General features: G+C 38.3%; 2 protein-coding genes across 4 annotated transcripts in view; one reads left to right on the top strand and one right to left on the bottom strand.

The window, feature by feature from the left end:
• LOC103712329 (SUMO-activating enzyme subunit 2-like) overlaps positions 1 to 7,914 on the top strand; it is a 28,166-nt gene extending 20,252 nt beyond the window's left edge. For 2 of the 3 annotated variants that reach the window (XM_008776899.4, XM_026800566.2), the window contains one exon: positions 7,178 to 7,914. In XM_008776899.4, coding sequence (XP_008775121.1) covers positions 7,178 to 7,526 — 349 coding nt within the window. In that variant the 3' untranslated portion in view covers positions 7,527 to 7,914. Of the gene's footprint in view, positions 1 to 6,730; positions 6,883 to 7,177 lie in introns of all 3 variants that reach the window. The other variant, XR_604923.4, reaches the window with a different exon arrangement.
• Positions 7,915 to 9,282: 1,368 nt separating this feature from the next.
• On the bottom strand, positions 9,283 to 20,271 carry LOC103695541 (RNA-binding protein Y14A-like). Its single transcript, XM_008776903.4, has 4 exons — positions 19,888 to 20,271; positions 18,362 to 18,498; positions 11,197 to 11,342; positions 9,283 to 9,596 (listed from the first exon to the last, which is right to left on the bottom strand). The coding sequence occupies exons 1-4, from the start codon at positions 20,186 to 20,188 to the stop codon at positions 9,548 to 9,550; spliced, it is 633 nt and encodes a 210-aa protein (XP_008775125.2). The 5' UTR covers positions 20,189 to 20,271; the 3' UTR covers positions 9,283 to 9,547.
• Between the last annotated feature and the right edge of the window lie 1,824 nt (positions 20,272 to 22,095).

Here is a 22,095-nt window from a genome sequence, read left to right as displayed (position 1 = left end):
GGGATGTCCTAAACAGGTAGTCATCTCAAATAAAAAAAATTCTTTCTTGGAGACAAAAGTAGGGAAATCGAAAACATTCTAGTCTCTACATGTAAATGCTATGGGAAAGGCCAAGTTCATAATGATCTGCATAAAATTTCCATGCAGGTGCCAATTTTGCTGCCCTTGTTGTCCCATAAATGCATCTGCATCTGCTTTCATTTTCCAACTGTAAACGTTCCATCTCAAACCTAGTTTGGTTATTCAACCTTGAATACCAATTTTGTATCGATAGCATAGTCTTAGGAAGAATAAAAACAGCAATATACATTAATTTGATGACTATCAATATGTATCTATATCTATATCTATATCTATATCTATATCTATATATATCTATATATCTATATATATATAGGGTGTTAGTAATGTGGATGTTTTTCTTAGAAATTGTATTTCTATGTCATTTTGGTAACCATATATTCCCAGACATTGTTCAGGTCAGTATTTATATCATGTCATGTCAACTTATTCTTTCTTACCCATATGTTTAACATGAAGCTAATAATCTAAGAGTTGTGCTTTGCATACAGATGCATGCTGTCATGTAGGTACTAATCATCCGCATGCAACGTGAACCAAAAATACCTGTTTATTTGAGTGAGCCATTCGTCAGACACATATGGGGCTTGCATATTAAGTGGTCTTTGGTATGGTTCATTCTGTGTCATGGTTTCACCTCCATTTTCTTTAGCATTGGTCAAATTCTGAAGAAGGCAAAGTTTATTACGTTGTATTACCTCCATATGTAACTCCCATGTGAAATATCCAGTTGTTTGCAATTGTGTTGCCAATTCATCCCCTAAATTCTCTACATCCTAACACTTTCACAGGATACGATGTCAAAATATGTATACTACAGTAAATTGACTAGTCAATAACACTTTCATCATAGAAATTATGTTGATGGCTATTTCCCTTGAGAATGAGGATGAGGAAAAAAGATGGATTGGCTAGCCGGATCAATGCATAGACATGCCATCGGTTACTCACCGGAAAGGATGAAGAATGGGATATGGATTTGAGAGTGTGGATTCTACTACTTTGAACCTTTAAAGACTTTCATTACTAGGATGCTGCCAATAAAAAATAGGCAACAATGATAAACTAATTGCAGGAAACTTAAAGAAAGATCAAAATTAGGTTCGCCATCTCGGTATTGGACCCATATCGGTACCATCCTGTTGCAGTATCGGTACGTCTGGTATGGTACCCTATTCGGCATAGTGAGCGTCAGTATGCTCTTCGTACTATGTACCGGTTCGGTTACGGTATGGTGGTATGCACCTGTACTGATTAGTACGGTAAATCTTGCATAAAATTGATTGAAAAGTAAAAGGTGAAAATTAAAATAATTTGTTTGAGTTGCAAAAAAAAAAAATCCATTGTACTATTGCAATCTTGTATTTATGTGTGGCATCTTTAATTGTCTGGACAATTGTCATGCTTCTACTTTGTTGATTATTCTTGCCTGTTCATGCCATGTTGTCCACCACCACTACTACTAAGTGACAATTGCTGTTTCTTCCACGACTCTTTAACTTCGGGCAACATTTCACTTCGCACATTCTTAGTCTTGGTAATCATCCCCCCCCCCCCCCCCGCGCAAAAAAAAAAAAAAGTGTCCTGATTGATAGCTTACATTATCTCGCTCATAGTCTTTGCACTCGTTGATACTTGGTCTAAGATTGTCAATCACAAGGCTTCTTGCCACTCGGTTACGATCAACATCCTAGCATTTGATCTTACTTAGCCTACCTTGCGGTATTTGGTTTTCACTTGGTCTACGCCCTAGCATCTAATTTATGTTCAGTCTACCTTCTGGTATCGGGTATATACGTGGTCAGCACCCTTTCGTACTCGGCTTGTACCTTGGGTTGTCTTGATGCTTGGTCCATTTTCCATTACCAAGAACTAGGTCCATTAGTTGTCTCCATTCTCTCCCAAAGTCCCCACAACTCTACTATCTCAGATAATGTCAAAGCCTGTGACTGATCAATCTCTAGATCTCTGCTTGTAAGGCCCAGCACGGTCAATTGACTGGCTGGTCTAGTTCATATGAGGCCTGGCTTTGTCCCGACCTAGTGCTGGAGCGAGGCTCACAACGGCTTGCTTCTAACTGGAATCAGGAAGAACCTCTATTTGGGATGGAGACTAACTCCATCTCCAACTCTGGCAAGGCCACCATCTATTTAATTCCCTAACTCATCCCTAAGATGAATTGCACCCCATGCCTTTGCTTCTAACTTCTCTCTTCCTCTAGTCCTCGATTTTCATCGCAGTTGGGTACCATCATTGTGACCGCGGTTGATTCTCGCTGGAGATGAGGTAAGAGCCACCTTTGCCCCTTAGAATCTCTTTCTCCATCTTTTCCTTCTAGAATCATCGACACCGACCTAGATTGAGGCAAAGAATTGTCGGAAATTGAGCCAAGACCATTGCTTCCTATGTTTTCTGATTCTCATCCTTCTTTCGTTTCCTTCATCGTGATTCGAAGTCGGGGACCTTGCCTGACCTTCGATGAGCAAAGCAACTTCTTATGACCAGTTGTTGGAGTCTAGTCACCAGCGAGCGGGCTAGAACCCGAATTGATGCCGAGCCCCTTTGATGGCCCCTATTTTGGCCCAACTCTTGTTTTTGTATTGTCTCGCCGACCAACCATCATCATCGGCCGTTCGCCGTCGTGCATTGACATTGTGGATTGTGATCCTTCGACCACCACTATTGCCTAGCCACTGACCTCCTCCCCTTCCATTTTTTTCATCCTTGTATGCCACTATTTTTCTCTCTGCGCTCTCTGTCTCCCTGATGTTGGGTGGAACCTAGAGGGCCCCTCCCCTTTGACCTTGGTTGACCTCAGTGTGGGGGGTCCTGAATTGCCCTAGTGATCAGACAGCACATCGGCTCCCAGCTCGGCCCTCATTGCGAATCGTGGAACTCTATCATTATTGATCCCTGCTATATTATCTATACTCAAACTTGATTCTGGTTCTGTGATTTGACCAATTGGATTGCCTAGATCGAATCGACCTAGGGCATCGGATGCTACCGCCTAGTTGGCCTTGTCCTTCCTCCACCATTTTCATCATATTTTTCCACCATTGCCTCGATTTCAACCACCATATTATTTAATTACTGGACTTGAATCCGTGTAGGGCTGCAATTGTTTCGACAAGAAGAGGTCAGAAATGGGTACTACAGTATAGTCCTTTAGTCGAAGTTTATAGGGATTTTTTCAAGAAATAATTTGGATCTGTCTGTGTTCTCATGAGGTAAGCAATGATCTACCTTTTCTAGATTTTTCATTAAAATATATATTATTTTTGGCATCAAATAAATTGTAAATCGGTTTATACATGATTTATAAATTTTATGAAACTGCATTTTGAATTGAAAATAAACATGTAATTTTGAAGTAATATTTTGTGGAATATTATTATGTATATTGATTTTATATGGTATATCATACTTTGATTGGATTATGTTATATATGTCATTCTGTAAAAAGAGCTCTGATACGTATTGGGTTTGGATTTTTGGCATGATTATGTTCTGAACTTTGCTAGTTGGGAGTTATGCATTGATACTTTGATTATTATCGAGTTCATTATTCTTGCCTCCCATAGGGTATAAATATGTTATTCTGGCCCATGCCGCAGGATATAAGTAGGTATTCCGGCCCACTCCGCAAAGTATTAGTGTGGTTCTCTGTCTTGGCCATAGAGAATAAGTGTGGTTATAGTTAAGGCTGTTGAGTTGAACATGATAATTTCAAATCGGACTTATGAATATAAATATGAATATGAATACTGTAGCACGAACGGATATTTTTGGATTTGTGTTTTAAATGAAACTGTTAGGATCTGTCACATGCCGCAGAAAAATTTCAAAAATTTTCAGATCTGCAGCGGAAGGGCATGCGCGGATCCCGTTCATTGTATGAACGTATTTTAAAAACGATTTGTAGATGGATTAGGATTAAATTATTTTAAACCATTTTAGATGATTAAGAAGATCAGATCTTCACCTTGTGCGGGTAGATGGTCTCTGCAAATCTGATTTATGTGGATTTGTTGAAGGTTCGATGGAAGCCGCATACTCGTCCGGCCTCTACGGGTATCCACATAAGGTAATGAACCGATCGAAGCTTTTGGATCTCCCCGGGGTGCTAGCTCCCTTGCAGAGATGGCTTTTGATGGTCGATATCCTCTTCTTTGAATTAACTTTTGATTGCCTTGAGAGAAGGAAGAAGGAGGGATCTAGGAAGAAGAAAACAAGGCTCTTCGCAGCCTTTTCTTTTCCTTGCGCTAGAACCAAAAGAAGAGGAGGAAGGAGGCCACGCCACCCTTTGTTTTCTTCCCTTGTTCTTGCGGCTGAAAGGAGGAATGGGAGGGAGTTCTTGCTGCCGTGAATGCCAAGGAAAAGCATGAGAGGAGGGGCCGAAATCCCTCCTCCTTTAGAACTACTAATGGATAAAGATGAGTTCCTATTTTTTAGGAACTCATCCTTATCCCATCATTTGGCTAGCTAGGAGGGGCGTACGCCCCTCCTTCTTTCTCTTTATACTTATATGCTTATTTTTGGTAAAGAATATTTATTATATGAATTACCATATGAATATGATTATGAACATTTGAATAGTATTGGATATTTTGGATATATTATTATTTTTGAAAATACTCATTTACATTATTACTTGAATTATCTAGTTAAGGTACTCATTACTTACTGGGTTGTTGAGCTCATTATCTAGTCTCTTCTTTCCTTACAGATTCAGGAAATTAGTTGTTAATGGGGTACCACTGTGGGCATATCATTAGAAGTGAGAATCAACCTTACCGATGTAGCATAGAACTGGTATTGCTACTAAAGTTTATTTTAATTAGTGATTGAAGAACAGTAGATGTAAAGACTCTTATGAACAAGAAATTCTGGATATTTTTTTTTATAGTTTGGGTTTATTAATTATTAGAAATTGGAAATTGTTCTGATTTTATTCCATTACGCTATTATGAGGTATAATGGAAGCCTTGCATGCTTGCGGTAGAAGTTCGCTTTAAGTGTGCAACAGTTGCCATAATAGCACTAAAGAAAAGGAAGAAATAAGTTTGATGCTTTTGCTAAAATAGCCCGGACACTTTAGATTATAGTGCTTAGTAGTAAAATATTTAAGAATTATAGTGTCATCATTGGGCTGTTTAGTTGCATGCAATTCAAAAGTAGGCTGCACTTCAATTGCTTGCAATTAGAATTGCAATTGTAGGAAAGGGGTCTTGTTTAGTTGTCTGTAATTGAAAATTGGGAATGCATTTACAAAAAATTGGTTGTTTGATGTGGAAAGAGGTATGGTTACAGTGTAGCTGAGCTGGTAAGGTTCGCTGAGAAACACAGACTGATCCTTTTTTTAATTATAATGTAATATTTATCATGTTATTTTTATAATATTATAGAAAAATAATATTTCTATTAAATTATTATTTGATTAGTATACGGATAATTACTATAGTAATTCTATGAATATAAACTAACTTGATTCTATGAATATCACATGCATTATGATAATTAATTGTTATTATATATTATTTGCCATAGGCAATTAGTATTATGATAAGATTAAATAATACTACGTTACTCTAGTAATAATAGCATTATCATAATATTATTATAATATTCTATTAATATTTAATATAATATAGTCTACTACTATCATAGCAGTAATGTCATGTTATAATGATAATACTTTTCTATAATAATATCTTAACATAATAATGTTATAATATATAAACATTCCAATAATTATAAATATTATTATAATACAATCATGATATAATATATGATGACAATATTATCATAGTATTATAGTTTTGTATTATGATATAATACATAATATTATTATCATAATATTACTATTAGAATATAATAATATGACATAATATAATAGGATAATAATATCATAATACTATAACTATATTATGATTGTATTTTACCTCTTTATAATAATATAATTTTTTAAATTACAATGACAATGTGAAGAAGGGGAATAGAACCTGTTCAACTGGCTTTCTCAAAATTGTTAGATTCCTTAAGAGTTGTAACTGGAACTGCAACCAATTTTGGCTGTAGTTCCAATTTGTAAGTTTTTTTTAATAGTTGAATTGCAGCCTGCAATTGCAATTGCAGGCACCCGATCACTTGTTTTTGGCATTTGCATTTCTGTTGCAACCAATTGCAGCTGCAGGCTACCAATTGCGAGCAGCCAAATAGCCCCCAGTTGTAATAAGGTATTTTTTTGGATCATACACTCCCAAAAATCATGCTAAGTGCCAACACTTCTAGCTGATGTAAGCATAGTTTTTGAGTTTCATAGGGTTATGCTGTTTTATATGATATTCAAGATTTCAGAAGTGTTGGCACTGCAAAAAGGATGTCCTAATGCCTAAGGCTTCCACTATTGCGGGGTCTAAAACCGCAGGCTTACCCTAGCATGCAGAGAGGCTATTTTTGTGTTCGAACCGGTGACCCCCAAGCCAAAATGGAGTAATCTTGCCATTGCGCCAAGGCCAAGTATTGGTACTCCAAAATTTTTAAAAAATTTTAAATAAATGTTGAATAGAGAAAGATAAGAGCAGCTCTAAAAGTTGTGATTTAACCTATGCATTCAATGCACTAAAAACTAAAGCAATCATTGCAGGAAAAAGGTGATTTGATGCATGGACCAAATGAGAAGATCATCTTCATTGATGTAAAACTATCTAGTGCAATACATGATGATAAATTTCTCCTCTATTGGTAGGAGCAACTTTTGGAGTTCTCCTGTGGGAGCATTGCAAGGCTACCAGATTTGTATATGCTCCATTTACCTTTCCAAATACAGTTATTGTTTTATTTTTGTGTAGAAGGATACCACATATGGAAGTGTACCCACTTATAGAGGTGTACCCACTTCATAGTCTCCCCAGAGACTTCTTGCCACATCTGCTTTCTAAATGTTTTCTTTTTTCTTTTTTTAAAAAAAAGAGATCCACATATCTGCACTCTTATCTGCTCCCACAGCTGGAGTCCCTTCTGGTAATGGAGGTTCTATGGACTCTAGATATTCCATTTTTTGTTGATCTATATCTTGTGCTGAAATTTGCAGGGAGGAGTTTGATGAGGAAAAAGAACCTGATGGGATGCTCCTGTCTGGGTGGGTAGCTCCTACTGAGAAAGACGCTCGGCTTGTAAGCAATGGTGAGAGTACATCAGCTGCGCAACTGGCAGAAAAATCTGATGAGGATGGGATAGCTCCGGCCAGATCTGGGACAAAGAGAAAACAATCTGAGATGTCGGAAATGATAGACAATATTGATGATATGAAGCCTTGTTCAAGCCTTGACATTGGTGATCAACTAAATCCTCAAGAGGTTGAAGACAATGATGATGATGATGATGATATTGTCATGCTTGACGAGAACCCTGGACCAAGCAAGAGGAAGAAATTACAATAGAATGTACTGTCAATTATTTCAAATGATGCATCTTATTCCAACCTGAATAGATGGTATCCAGTTATCTATTAACAGCTTTTGACCTTATAGGATTCTAATATCATCACTAACACATTGTTCCTGGTGCATCGTCAATGTAATTAATTGCTTGGGCGAAGTCCATGGACATGGAAGTGCATGTTTAAAAGCATGGTGAAGATTATGTGTCCACCATATAGGTTGGTAAGCATAGTTGGACTGGTGATATTGGAATTTTTTTTTTTTTTTGACATTTTGGTTGGAGTAAGATGTGATCTGTTTTTTGATGGGTGTAACGTGTTAACTACTGATAATTTTTTGACTTTTTAAATTATGTATGCAAGGATTTGTTTTTACTGTTCCAGTTAGATGTGATCAAACCGTTGCAAAATGTTGGATCAAGTACTTGTAAATTGCAGTGACTGATACATTACTTTCAGTACCCTGATGATCCTTTAATAATGCTATCCTGGTTCCGTTTGTGATTTTATCATATGCTGGATCATAGCGTAGACTATGAATATTATAGGTAATTTTATCAGAACTGATCTAGGGAATTACACCAGAGAATTTCTAACCAGTATCCTCCCCAGCTGGTTTTAAACCCTCTTTCTGCTGCTTTTTTTACTGCAATGTCAGGGAGTGAATGATGGATTCCTGCATAAGCGTGAAAATTTTCTATCTGATATCGAGATTAAATGATTGGATTCCCCATGGCATTTGTTGGCACGATCACACTGGATATCTCATAATATACTTAAAATGTTATCTTCTTGTTGTCTGTAAGGTCTGCTCCACTGTAAGTGAAAAAGTTTCTACTGCCAGTGAGCATTCAGATGCATGCTCGCTCGCTTCTCTTTTAATATTCGTTCACTTTAACAGGTGCACCGGATACTTGAAATGAGCTCTCCTTGCAGGTCTGCAAGCTTGGAATGCTGGGACCTGCCACAAAAGCTGGGTGGCTAACTAGTTCCCCAGTGTTCCTAACACTACTCATCTCGCGGGGTGTGTTTGCCTTCATCCGTCTGAAGTAATTGAAGAAAGATACTAATTATGATGCACTAGGATAAGTTAAATTATTTCTACGAAATATTTCTACGCCCCGGTGAGGGTGGTCGTTTGCGCAGAAGCTTGTGCAGTCTATTGTGAAGGATGCGCATTGCAAATAAAGTCTATATTTATGGTAGGTTCACTTGATTTTCTATGTTCACCTAAGACTTTGAGAGATGCAAGAGGGCTGCATCAATCAAAAGCGAAAAGCAAATTTGAGATAAAATGTCCCAACTATCAGAGGCTAAGATCTACCATTTATCTATTCAGTATTCGTATCCATCATTACCCACCCAGCAGTGGCAGCCATGCTTTGAGTTCAAGGATCTTTGATCCAAGGAGTTTCCCACAAAGTTATATGCTCATTCTACTAATTTATTATCTTGACATTAGTCATATTCTTCCCGAAAGTTTAGACTTGGTCTCATTAGTTCCATGCTCCCAAGCGCCACCCATGACCTGTTTCGGTCATCACCAGAGAAAACTGCATCATCTCCCCAGTTGAACTAACAGAGGGAACATCCTCCTTTTCAAGTTCAAGGAAAGGAATGCATGGAAGCAAGTTATGCTCCTGTGATGAAGGTTGGTCTACCTTGACTGAAAAGATTTTAAACACAATACCTGGCTACAAAGGACCGATAAACTTGTGAATGATAATGCAGATTCAGCATGCCACTCAAGCGAAATAAACACACCCAACCTTGAAAATCTTGGATGCATTAAATATATAATTCAACAGGTGACAAGTGCCAGAGAAAGAAGCTTAGAGAATAATCACAAGGTTGGTCATATAGCATACTGCATTCTTTACCGAAACCCCTACAAACAGTTTGTGTTTCCAAATTTCTCTCAGTGCAGCCACCTGTCTCTTGGGCCCTGTGTCCTCCTGGCCTCCAACCTGTTGGAAATATTAATGACATCCAAATGTCGCTCACAGTATAAGTAACAAAGCTTCAATATCTCCTTCTTGGGGGGCTCCTGGAACGGTGAGCACGTGGTGACCTGTGGAAAGAGATAAAGTAGTCATACATGCAATGCTTAATACTTCTTGGAGGTTTCTTATCACTATGTAAAGTTGAATGAAAAGCTAACTTAAATGGACACCATTGAAAATGGAAACTAGGAAGTTGCAATATTGCTGCAGCATGGAAGTAGGTGGAGTTGGCTTAAATAGATAACAAGAATCACTATCATCATGTAACCTGGTGCTCGATAAACCTAGAAAATCAACAACGACACCAAAGAAAATTCACTAATTCATCTTGGTAATTTCAATATGGTAATTAAATAACTAGGGGCGGCAATAATTCAGGTTTTGGTTGGCTTTTGCTTATCCACATCCAAACACAAATTACATGTGTCAGATCCGAATGCAATTGACAATCCTATACCCCATAGCGAACCCAAAGTATAATTGGTCTTCGGTCAGGTTTCGGGTTACTACATAGATCTGCTGGGCTGTTTCTATGATCTATCCTTAAAATGAGGTGAGGCAAAATTGCAAGCACAAGGTGCTGTGGGTGGAACCTAATACTCATTGGAATTGCTGAACCTTGTCCTCATCTCTGTTGCACAGACGATCATTGACATCACTTGTCATGGTCTCCATCATGAGAAGGAAATAAAAATTCTGGGATACTCTTGGAAGGCAAGAGATAAAATAGTCGTTTCAGTCGAGATTACTAAATAAAAGAGAGAGATTTTCTTCATGTAATTATACATAAATTCACATATATAATTGAGTTGGCCAATGGATCGTGGGTTTGAATCATCCTATATCCAAGCCCAACCTAACAAGGTTTCAGATTTGATTTTGGGGAGCCAAACCTGCACCAGTAGATTATGGAGTTTGTTTTTATACCCAAACCTCGGATTTTGGGTGGATTCAGGTCAGGCCAGTGGCATCCAATACCACCCCTACAAATGAGACATCATCCTAATGACTGAAAACGAAAAGGCTAATAGCCACCTTCCATATGCTTTGCCCACAAAACAAAAGGAGATAATGTTAAACCACATACAAATAAAAAAGCCATAAAAGTGAGGCCTGGTGAGACAAGGCTCCCATCATTGCAGAGTCTGGGAAGGGTTAGATACACACAACTTTAACCCCATGTGTGGAGAGGGTGTATGTGTTTTGAATCCATGATACCCAGGTCACAGTGGAGCTACCTTACTGCTATGCCAAGGCTCACCTTTAAAAAGGGTGCCCCGGTGCACAAGGCTCCAGCGCCACTAAAGGACCTGGGAGGGTCAAATACACGTAGCCTTACTCTACATACAAAGAGGCTATTTACATCCTGTGATGCCTAGGTCACAATGGAGCAATGTTACCATGAGCCTAAAAACTATCTAATGTCACAAATAGAGAAGATTTGGAAAACTCGAGTTTTGAAATAATATCCACATTATAAAAGGGAAAAGAAAGAAATAAAGCAACAAAAATAATGTACAATATGGGCAATACCCAGCTTGGAGGTTAGAAACTTTGCACATCAAATTAAATTTTAAAACTCAGAGCAACCAACTTGAAAGTGAAAATCTGATTAAATGACACATACTACATGTAAAGAATATAAATTACTTGAGAATAAAAGCTTACCTCCTTCTCATGTTTCTGCGCTTGATAGGACCTTTGCTAAATGCCCAGTCAACATATATGGTTTGTGTGAGGAGCTCAGTTCCATTCAGCGTTGTAATTGCATCTTGTGCTTCCTTGAAGTTCTCATATTCAATCAGAGCATAACCCTGAAAGAAACATCCAAATTTTAATGCACATGTGGCAGTTAAGGAAAGACAGATATTACATACAAACACAAAGGGTGGAAGGTTGAGGCTATATAACCCACTACCAAATGCAATCACAATGAACTACAAGAACCTAAACCAGTGGATGTGGTCATCAACAATTCCTAAAATGCGCAAATGAAAAAAATTATAAAAACGCCTCGCATATGCATCAACTGCTGTTATGTCTTACAATTCAAGATCCAAATCTAGATCAAAATAAATGATCTGAATCGCATCCATGGATTGAGATCAGGATCATAAGATATAGAAATGTATTATGGTGCCTACAATCTATTTGATCATAACACCCAGTTTAATTATGCTATTCACATATTGCATTATGTGTAAGTCCATTTGCTATAATTTATTTGACTATATGACTTCTAAAATTATACAAGTCTTCAGTAGTAAGATCAGCAAGCCCATAATTGGAGTTCAAGGAGTTAAAGACAAGAGGCAAATTTCGTATCTTTCCAAGTAATATCTTAAAATCTTGTTTTGCTAAATATATTCTAGATAAAAGTATAATTGAATTTATAGGTAACATACAAATATCTCGAAAAACCAGACACAATGTTTGTTTCATCAGACGTTACACATAAGCTAATGATGGCGGAAAGCAGACTTATTGCATGTATGGCTTTTTATCTTCAAGTCATTTCCGAGGGCGAAGGCAACAAGGGAATAGAAACTCATATTTCAGTCCTTATTTCTATTATATTTTATAGTTTTTCAAAGAATTCAGAAAAAACCTTACAATCTATGATCCAAGATCCAATCCAATCTAACCCCCTCCAGGATTTATGATTTGATCCTGATTTTAACAACATTTGTGCATCTCAGTACTAGTCATTGAGGAACCATAATTTTACATGCCATTTGGCATATGAAACGTAACACGCCAGAAACTTACTGCACATGCCATTAGCACAAAATCAACAGCATTAATACTTGGTGAGCTGCCATGCTTGTCAAGCATTGACATGGGACAGCACAGCATGACATGTTACTTGCTGTAAAAGTGCCAAATTTACATTGCCGCCAGCATTCAATCCTTGAGAGAAACATGAAGTTTGCTGGGTTTTGCTCAAAAAAATGTTCTTTTCCGACTTTCAAAGTCAAATAAGTACTTTCTTAAAAAAATCAAGTGTTTCCTAACAACATTTGGGAAGTCCAACAAGAAGCATATGCCAAAAAGTGGCCTTTAGAAGAAACTGGAAAAAACTAGCTTTTGGTTTTTGCTCTTGTGAGCTTGCTCCTTGTCTTCCAAACATGTAAGCTCATCCTAAAAGGTTTCTATATGTGATCATCAAATACCAAATACAAAAATGTACCTTTTATTTAAAATTTAAGAACTTAAATGAATGTGATTTTTTGATAATGACATTTTAAAGACAAAAGCAACACCAAACACACCTCTAGTGTCTTGGAATTCAAGTTTAAACATTAAATTGATAATAGGGACGAAAGCCTTGAAGTATCAGAGTTAAAATCAAAAGAACTACAAAAAATGTCATACAAGACTAAAACAAAGTCTATCTTGGTTCAACAAGAAAACAACAAACTAACGTCTAGATGGTTACATGGGCTTCGAATACCCAAGCTCCCCATATTGTCTAGCCACGTCCGTAGTCTATTATCCATAAGATTTCCTATTAGGACCCAAAAGACCTCATTTGTTTAAGTACATTTTCATACTAAACGCCCCTTGCTTTGGGGTTAAGACACATTAGTCCTTTCTCGAACGAATTCCGTGAGGCTTCTTTTCTTAGGAAAAGGCATTTAGGACAGAAAATATTTATAAATGGGATAGAATAATCCAAACTGTCCCACTAATGACTAATTCTCTTGCTTCTTTAAAGTTAAATGGTTGGCATAATTTTAAAACATTCTACTATTATAACCTTGAAGAAGGTGCACAGAGATGTAGATCATTAAGGAGCTTTTGTTGTTATAACAGAAAAATCAAGATTAAACTTGTCATTGAACATAAAGATATTACGGGTCTTAGTCGTTAATTATACAATAGGGTAAGAAAAGGGACTAATCCGTCATGTCTTGTAACTTCTTCTTTGATGCGAGCACAAAAGTGCGATCTACACGCTGCTTAAATTAATATTATTTCTAACAAATAATGATAAAAGTGCTGCATTAATTTCATATTTTTATTTGGCACAGATCAGAGTTTAAATGCGCATTGGGTCTATAAAGATGCATCACCACAGGCCAATAGCTGAGCGCATAGGGTCAACCCCATTTGCACACCAGAAGGAGCATTAGCAGACCAAGTTCAGCCTGATGGAACAGCAACCAAAGGGGCTAGATTCATGATCCGGGAGGGTCCAACGGTCCGTGCGGTTCATAGTAGCATGCCCACCATCCCACACATCCGTCCGTGATTCATCCGTGAGCCAACGTCCGTACCTCAATCCCAGGCGTCCATTCCTCATCATCTCAGCTTCCAGATTAGGAATCAACCCGTCCGCTTCCCAGGATCCCAGCGTCCGCCCGAGCCCCATTCGCGATTCACCAATCCACGGCATCCGAGCTTCTTCTCCCACGCACCTCACGCATTCCATCTCGCCTGCAGTCGTCAGTGAGCAACCTCCCAGCTCATGGAATCCGGATCCGCCCGCAATCACCTTCCAGATACACTCTCCCACATCCAAGCGTCCCAGCTTCTACCCAGCATCCGAAGAACCTGCCGCAGCTCTCATCCATTTCAATCTCCCAGCCGTCTGCCTCCTCTTCTTCCGCGAGCCTGCCTCACGCGCCGGACCAGCATCAGACCCCCCAGCGCAAGCAATCTTCCGTGATCATCCAGCGATCACCTCCCAGACCTCAGCCTCCCACGCACGATCCTTGGCGTCCGTTCTCAGCACCGGATTCGCCCGCAATCACCTCCCAGCCGTCCGCCTCCTCCACAGCGTCCGTCCGAGCCCGTGATCCCAGCATCCCGTGAAGCGTCGCACCCATCAGCGCCGGATCCGCCCGCAATCACCTCCCAGATCCACCCCTCCGAGTCCGCTCCGTTCTCAGCTCCTCTCCACGCGCGATCAGGGGAATCATAGCTTGTCCATGGGCTCTGGGGATCTATATGAGGAGAGCTCTTTCGGCAGGAAGAGGGGCTCATCCGGGGGGAAAGAAAGAAACAGAGGAGCTGGGAGGCCTTTGCGATTGAAATTAAAAAAAAAAGAAGAAGAAGAGAGAAACAGGGGATGCCCGGTTTCTGAAAAGAAAAAGAAAAAAAAAAGTGAGAAAGGGAGAGATGCTGATGTGTGTAATGGGAGGCTAACTCCCTTAGCAAAGGGTGATGGATGAACCCTTGTCATGTTGCTTTCTTCAAGTACACTCTAAACTTTTATTCTAATTGATTTATATCCATTAGTATGTTTTGGATTCTTGCATATTTATTTATTAGATAGATCTTGTATGGTTTATATATATTGATGCATGGATTGTTTCGATGTTTGATTTGTCGTAGACGTAACCGGCACGATAAATACTTGGATGTTGAATTCATGTTTTCAGATTATATACTCTATGATTAGAACTATTCTATCAAATTAATCTTTAATCAAGAATCGTCGAGTTTATTTGTTGAAAGTAATATTGTCAAGGGGGATTCCGGATCCCTAGCTATCTCCATATTATCGAACTTAATCTATTAATTAGTTTCTCTAAACTTCTATAAACCATCTGAAATCACATCTGAAATTAAACTGATAATTCATAGACTGCTCCCTGAGGAATCGACCTCGGACTTCCGAGTTTTACCACTTGTGCGATTCTCCTGCACTTGGGAGATTAGTTTCGCGAAAGCATTTTTGCGAACACATCAAGTTTTTGGCGCCGTTGCCGAGGAGCGGCTGAGTTATTAGTATAATTTTAGATTTAATTAGTACCTTAGTAGTTAGTATTTTTCTTTTGAAAAAAAAAATTTAAATCTTTACTACTATTTTTAATTCCCTGCACAGTCTGCATCAAACTCTGATATCATAAAAATTAGCCGTCTGATTGGACTTAAATTTGGTCAGCTGGTGCAAGACACATTGTTCGATAATCTGAACGGTCTGATTGACATTCTGAGACTTTTAAGACCATTAGATTAATATGAAACTTTGCTGCTTTCTGTTTTGAATTTTCTGTGTTTATTTTTTTTTAGAATCAGAATTTTATTGTTATCATATCTCATTAACCCTTGTTGCTAATTGAAAATTGATTAAAAAAAACTTTAAGAAAAGATCAAGGGTGATTATTCAAAATTAAAAAAAAAGAGGGAAGAACTAAAATTTCAAATTTTAAATTTCAAATTTCAAACTTCAACTAATAAAATAAAAAAGAAAGAAAGAAATAATTTGCTTGATCAACTATTCAATGAAATTTAATGTCATGTCATAAAACATTAAAAAAAAAATCTCTTGATTGTTGCATATAGTATAAGGCATCAGCATAAAATACTCTAAGGGCTGAACCCATTAAAAAAGATAAGATCGGAATTTCGTCACTCGTCCTTAGCCCAAAAATCACCCCAGTGCATAAATATCCTAAGCTTAACTAAAATCAACTAGATGTTGGCCCCTAAGGACATTCGAGCTCTAATTTGAAGAAGAAAACAGAGGAGCGGCCGGCCTCTTCGATTTAAACAAAAACAGGAGCTGCGGTTGAAAGGAAAAAAAAAAAAAAGAGAAGGAAGAAACAGGGGATGCCCTGTTCTTCCGAAAAGAAAAGAATAAGAGAGGCAAAGGCTAATGTTTTAATGGAGGGTTGATTTCTTAGGTGAAGGGTGATGGAGGAACCTTTGATGTATTGCTTTCTTTGAAGTAAATTCTGAACCTTTACTCTTATAGATTTATATTTTCAATGTGTTATGGATTCTTGCATAATTATTTTGTAGATAGTTCTTTAATGGTTTATATTGATTGACATATGGACCGCTTTAGTATTTGATTTGTCGTTGATATAATAGGCACGATGAATGCTTAGAAATAGAGTTCATATGTCCATAAAATATATCCTATGTTTTGATCTATTCTGCTTTTACATCTTTAATCAAGAACCGAAGAATTTATTTCTTGAATGCAATATTATCAAGGAAGATTCCAGATCCCTACACCATCTTAATCCATTCAAACTTTGATTCTTTATTTACTGCTTTATTTTCTATTTGGAAAACATCATCTTAATCCACAAGTTTATTGAATTAATTAATCAAAGTTTATCTGGAATTACGCTAATAATCCATATTTCGTTCTCTGAGGAATCGACCTCAGACTCCTGAGTTTTACTGCTTGTGCGATTCTCCTGCACTTGGGAGAGCAATTTTTGCGAACACATCATTCTTACCCATGCATAACCTATCATCTTATCAAGAGTAATGTTTGATCCTTATGAACATCAAAAATTGATTAAATAGTATAACAGTAACTAGATTATTGATAACTAGAATCAAATGGGGTGAACTTAAAAAAGAAAACAGGAAAAAGGAACAGTGTATTCATGCCTTGATACAAATGAGGTTATAAACATTATAAAACTCATGAACATTCATTTCCAAGGTCCAAAACACAGTCCGCGGTTCAAAAGGGTCATACAAATTTTGGTTTTGACAATTTTTAGGATGTTGTTTGTTATAGCTCTAGTTTTAATCAAACATTAATCTGACAAGACATAGGAGGAAAAAAATAAGAAGAATAGGAAAGCACTGGAGGCAGAAAATAGACAAAATGTCCCTGTCTTTAATGAAATGCTATGTTCATGAGCTCAAGCCAGTGGCAACCCTATGGGTTCTAAGAAAATGTCCCTGAACTCCTCAATGATTTGCATCCATGCATCTTGGGTCCTGCCATCCACTGGCTGATCTAACATGGAATCGACTGAAAGAGAACATCCACAGCAAGGCCCCACAGTTGCTAGACTACTTCATTGCCTTGTCGAAGGAACTTGCTGTAACTAGCTATGCTGGTGGAGTTTTCGCTCCTTGTAGTCTCACCTCTTTTCCTTCCTAGCAGAAATGCATGACCATGGTGTTGAAGTCCTAATTAAAACTTCTCAACAATTGAGATCCAAAGACTGCATCACATCCCTAAAAATCCAGAAGAAAAAAGTCGATCAGGAAGGTTGTTCCTTGTAACTCCAGCGGCAATGCTATGCATTTTCCACTGCTGGAGATTTGGCGGCTGCTAGCCACCACCACCTGCAGCACTCTGCTACTTTTTGGCACTAGCCCTACCTTCTTGGCCACCATCTCTGCCAGAAAATTATGTGTATTGTTAGAGTCGACCAAGACCTCCAAAGGCAGTCTACCCAACAAAGCTCTAGGAAGAGTAAACCACATGCAAAGAAGAAACCATTCTCTTGAGGTTAGGGGTGGCAGTTGGGTCAGGTTGGACCAGATATGAATCGGGTTGGATACAAAATAGATTAAAAATCTGCAAACCCAATTCAATCTGTTTATTAAATGGCTCAAACTCTAGATCCAAACCTAACCATATTATTAAACTAGTAACCTAAAATAATCTACAACATATTAAATCAAGTTAAATGGGTTAAACGGTTAAGCATTGCCACCTCTACCTAAGGTCCCTAACTCCCTATCCATGCAAAAGAAATCTTGAAGACATGATCAAAGGAATGACAAAAGAACAAACTATATCAATTACCACTAATATTTGGGTAAAGAGAAAAAAAAAAGTTGGCTTCTAAAGAAGTATCGATGTATCAAGCTGGAATACTATATGATAGAATCCAATTGAAGAGTTTCCATGTGGCAGTTGAAGCTTGAGGGCCATTTGGCACGGGCTTGTATCTCCTACTTACAAAGAGTTAGGGAGACCCCCAACTTAAGAAACATGGAGAGCAAAAAGGATATTCTACATATGTAGCTACGTAGAAGAGACATCCCAGTGTCAACAATACTTAACAGGGCAGTTATACAAGTGATGGGTCTTCTAAAGAACAGAATGAAATTTACTTACCTTCACAAATCCGGTGCGACGGTCAAGATTGAGATGCAAGTTCTTGAGTTGCCCAAATTCACGGAAGGCATTATGGAGATCATCTTCTTGTGCCTCTTCATGAACCCCAGTAACCAGCACAATCCATCCCTCAATCGCTGTACACAGGAAGTGAATATTTGTGTATTACAGGTTAGCTAAATTAATGCTATCTGTTTCAAAAATTAGTTGTTCAACAAAAAATATGCAACCTCAAGGTCATGGCATCAGCTCATCTTACTATTCTTTCTTTTTGCAGGAAAAATAGAAAAGTAACAGTTCTGTGTACTAAACTTAAAATAAATACTGATCTAGTTAAAACTAGCAATGTTCGTCAACAGCATTAGAATATAGGCAAAGATGCATCTGATAATAAGCTGTGAAATAAGAGAGCCACACGATAATTCACATGCAGGTATTGTGACAAGACAATGACCCTCAGAAGCAAGGGTAAACATAACTAGATCGCTGCAAGGAATGATCCTGAAAAGTTGAATTTTGTCAAACTTGTCATTAAGCTATCAAGTATCAGCAGCTATCATACTGTATTATAAAGTAGGAACTAATTCTTCCACTGTAGGTAAGAAAACAGCCTGCTGTATCCAAAGAATGGGAATCTAAATTTTCCACCTTTTCTACCCTCCACTGTGATACTTGCAGGCTCCATACTTTTTTCTGCATGCTATAGCCAAAATGAAAGGTTACAGTCTGCTGTTTCTATTATAAACAGCAAGGGACTACTACAGGCACCTACAAGTGATGGCACAATTTTGTGAATGTTCAGCATAAAAACTAGCACAAACATATTGATATATAGCTCTACAGCATCCATCTATGGTATTTTAAAATGGAACTAGACTGAATGCTTCTCCATGGCTTTATATTGAAAGTTATACCTTTTAGATTCCAAAACTAGCATCAAACACGTTTATATAGAGCTTGGTATTTTAAAATGGAACTAGGTTGAAGGCTTCTCCATGGCACTACATTACAAGCTATACCTTTTAGATTCAAAAATAAAAGCACTCCCTTTGAAGTAATGGTTGTAACTTACCAAAAACCAAAAAAGAATGGTTGAAGAAACCTAAGGTCGCAATCTTTCCCTCCATCTCTCTCATTTATTCTTTCACAAGTCCGACTTCAACAAAATTCTAGTCATTAACAATGTTGAGTTGAAATTCTTTATGTAGAGAAAAAGAAAGAGATTCATGAATATGCGATAGTTAAAAAAAAAAAAAAGGTTGTCTAACTTATGATGTAATGAACAAACATACACCAAATTTATGTCTCGATATGAAAATACACAACTTTAATACTAGATATTCCTCGCGAACTTCTTTATTTACCACCAATTCCATAGAAAACAAATAAGCCCCAGCCACAGTACAATATGGCAACCAAAGGAAGAGAGTAGAAACACGCAACAACAACAACATTAGAAGTACTCAAAAACGAACAACATAGAAATGAAAAGAAAAGGAGAGGGAGGGTGGACGGATGAAACTCACATCGCTGGGGGCCGGGGCCGCCGTCGGAGTCGACGGAATCGAAGTCCCGGGCGGCAAGGCGGCTGCCTCGGTTGGGTACCGCCTCCTCGAGGAAGCCCCTTCCCTTGGTCTTCCTGGAAGACCCGGCGGAGGACTCGCCGACGGCGAAGGAGGAGGCGCCGCCGGTGATGGCGGAGCGGAGCTTGGGGGCAGGGGCCGTGGGGGTGGCGTCCACGTCGGCGCCGGCATCCTCGTCCATGAGGTCGTCGTCGTCGTCCGGCTCGAAATCTACCACTTCGACGTCCCCTGCGTGGGCGGCCATCTTCACCGCCTCCTCTCTGCGTTCGCTTCAAAAAAGAAACGAAGAGCGACAGGATGCGAGCATGAGGGTGGACTCCTCGTAGCCATTTAGGTTGGGTTTGGGGGGTTTAGGCCCAGTGGCCACTTTTGGCAACCATGCGACTGTGATTAACCAATGCTAACAAGTTTTTTTGTGAATTTTTGATCAAGGACTGTTTCTCTTTGGAGAAAAAAAAGAAAAAAAAAATCAAGATTCTCTAGATCCATTGGTGACATTATAAGTATTGATATTTTAAAATCTTAATCAATATGATAGTTCAAAATTAACTATAATTTGAGAGATTCAGTCGGAATATTTTTGTTAATTGAGAGCCGACTTTAAATTATAAAAAATGATATTAATATCTCATGTTCAATATTTTGCAATATATCAGTTTATATCAACTAATGCTATAAAGCTTGAGATAGCAATTATATCATCATCCATCAATGTGCTATTGCAAACTAGCTAGTATCTATTTTAGGCCAAGTGTGGTAGAGATGAAAGCCTCACTCTGTACAGTTATAAAGGAAAGATGCTTTCTATTTCATTAGAGATCCTAGGGTATTTGTTCAACTACACCATAGTCGTGAGTCTTTTTTTTTGGTACAACGGTTGTTCACATTAATTTGGCGTGAGTGCAACCAACTGAGTCTAGATTCATTACGTGGCACAAAGGTGGGAATACAGTATTATCCTATGCCCATGAGATCTCTCCAGAGTGATGGGCAGCAAAGGAGGCAATCCAATCAGCTGCTCTGTTCGCCTCTCGGTATACATGAGCAATCTGAAAGGAGTCAAGGTCTCCACCATCCGTTGTATACTCTAAGAAGAAGATGGCCATCGACCTGTCACTCAGCATCTCGAATCCAATTGATCACAATAGCGGAGTCTCTTTCTAGGGTGATTTCACCAGCTCCTAGAACACTCCTCGCATAGGTGATGCCTTCCCATGCCGCCCTGAGCTCCGCTCCTATGACTGTCATACCACAGATGCTCGCATAGGTGAGTCATTTTGTATTGTAGGCTCTTTTTCTCATCTACAACAGACTCTGCATTATCCAAATCAATCAACTCTTTGTATTATCCATGTTGTTTTTGTCTTGTGTGTGTGTGTGTGTCCGCTACATTCTCAATATAAATATTATTCATATAATCAAGTTCATCATCAAAATTAGCAGAAAACAAAAGAACAGTAGATATATTCTCAATCATCATATGACACTTTCAATGACCATTTTCATGCTATATAGGACATAGTAATGAAGCAATGAACCTATCTGCACTTATCTCGACTTGCTTCGGTGAATCTTTGATTTTGCTATACATCTTCTTCAACAATTTCTAAACTTATCTTGTTATTTTGCAATAGAAACTTGATCAAAAAGTAAATTTACTTATGCTTGGCAGATGGAGGATAAGACTAATTTGATCAAACAGTAATGCCTTATCCAGTGGCATGTTTTTCTGTTGATCTTGATCACCATCGCTCCGATGAAGCACTCGATCGATGCCTCTCCCTTAAAGAAATTCTTGCCATGCTCACAGGATTGATGATGAGAGGACTGCACATGAGGCATCGAGGTTGGGAAGGAAGTTGCAAGGCAACTACAAAACTGTAAGAAAAGTTAATTGCTGCAGCAACTACGCCAGCAGAGTGATTTGTCTTCGTTCAAAACCTACTATGCCCTTAACTAGGGTTGAAAGTGGATAGGATAATATCCATCCGAACCTGTTTTTGTTTCTAAATCCATCCGAATATAGATAGAAATTTGAGGATCTCACTCATATCCGTATCCGCATCCATCTCCGTCAAAGAGAAATGGATACAGATATGGATAAACAACTACTCGATCCATATCTGAATATTCGATTCTATTTATAATCCT

This window comes from Phoenix dactylifera, unplaced genomic scaffold (assembly GCF_009389715.1).
Source record: "Phoenix dactylifera cultivar Barhee BC4 unplaced genomic scaffold, palm_55x_up_171113_PBpolish2nd_filt_p 000026F, whole genome shotgun sequence".
NCBI classification, from domain to species: Eukaryota; Viridiplantae; Streptophyta; class Magnoliopsida; order Arecales; family Arecaceae; genus Phoenix; species Phoenix dactylifera.
This window is presented reverse-complemented; position numbering and strand designations above follow the sequence as displayed.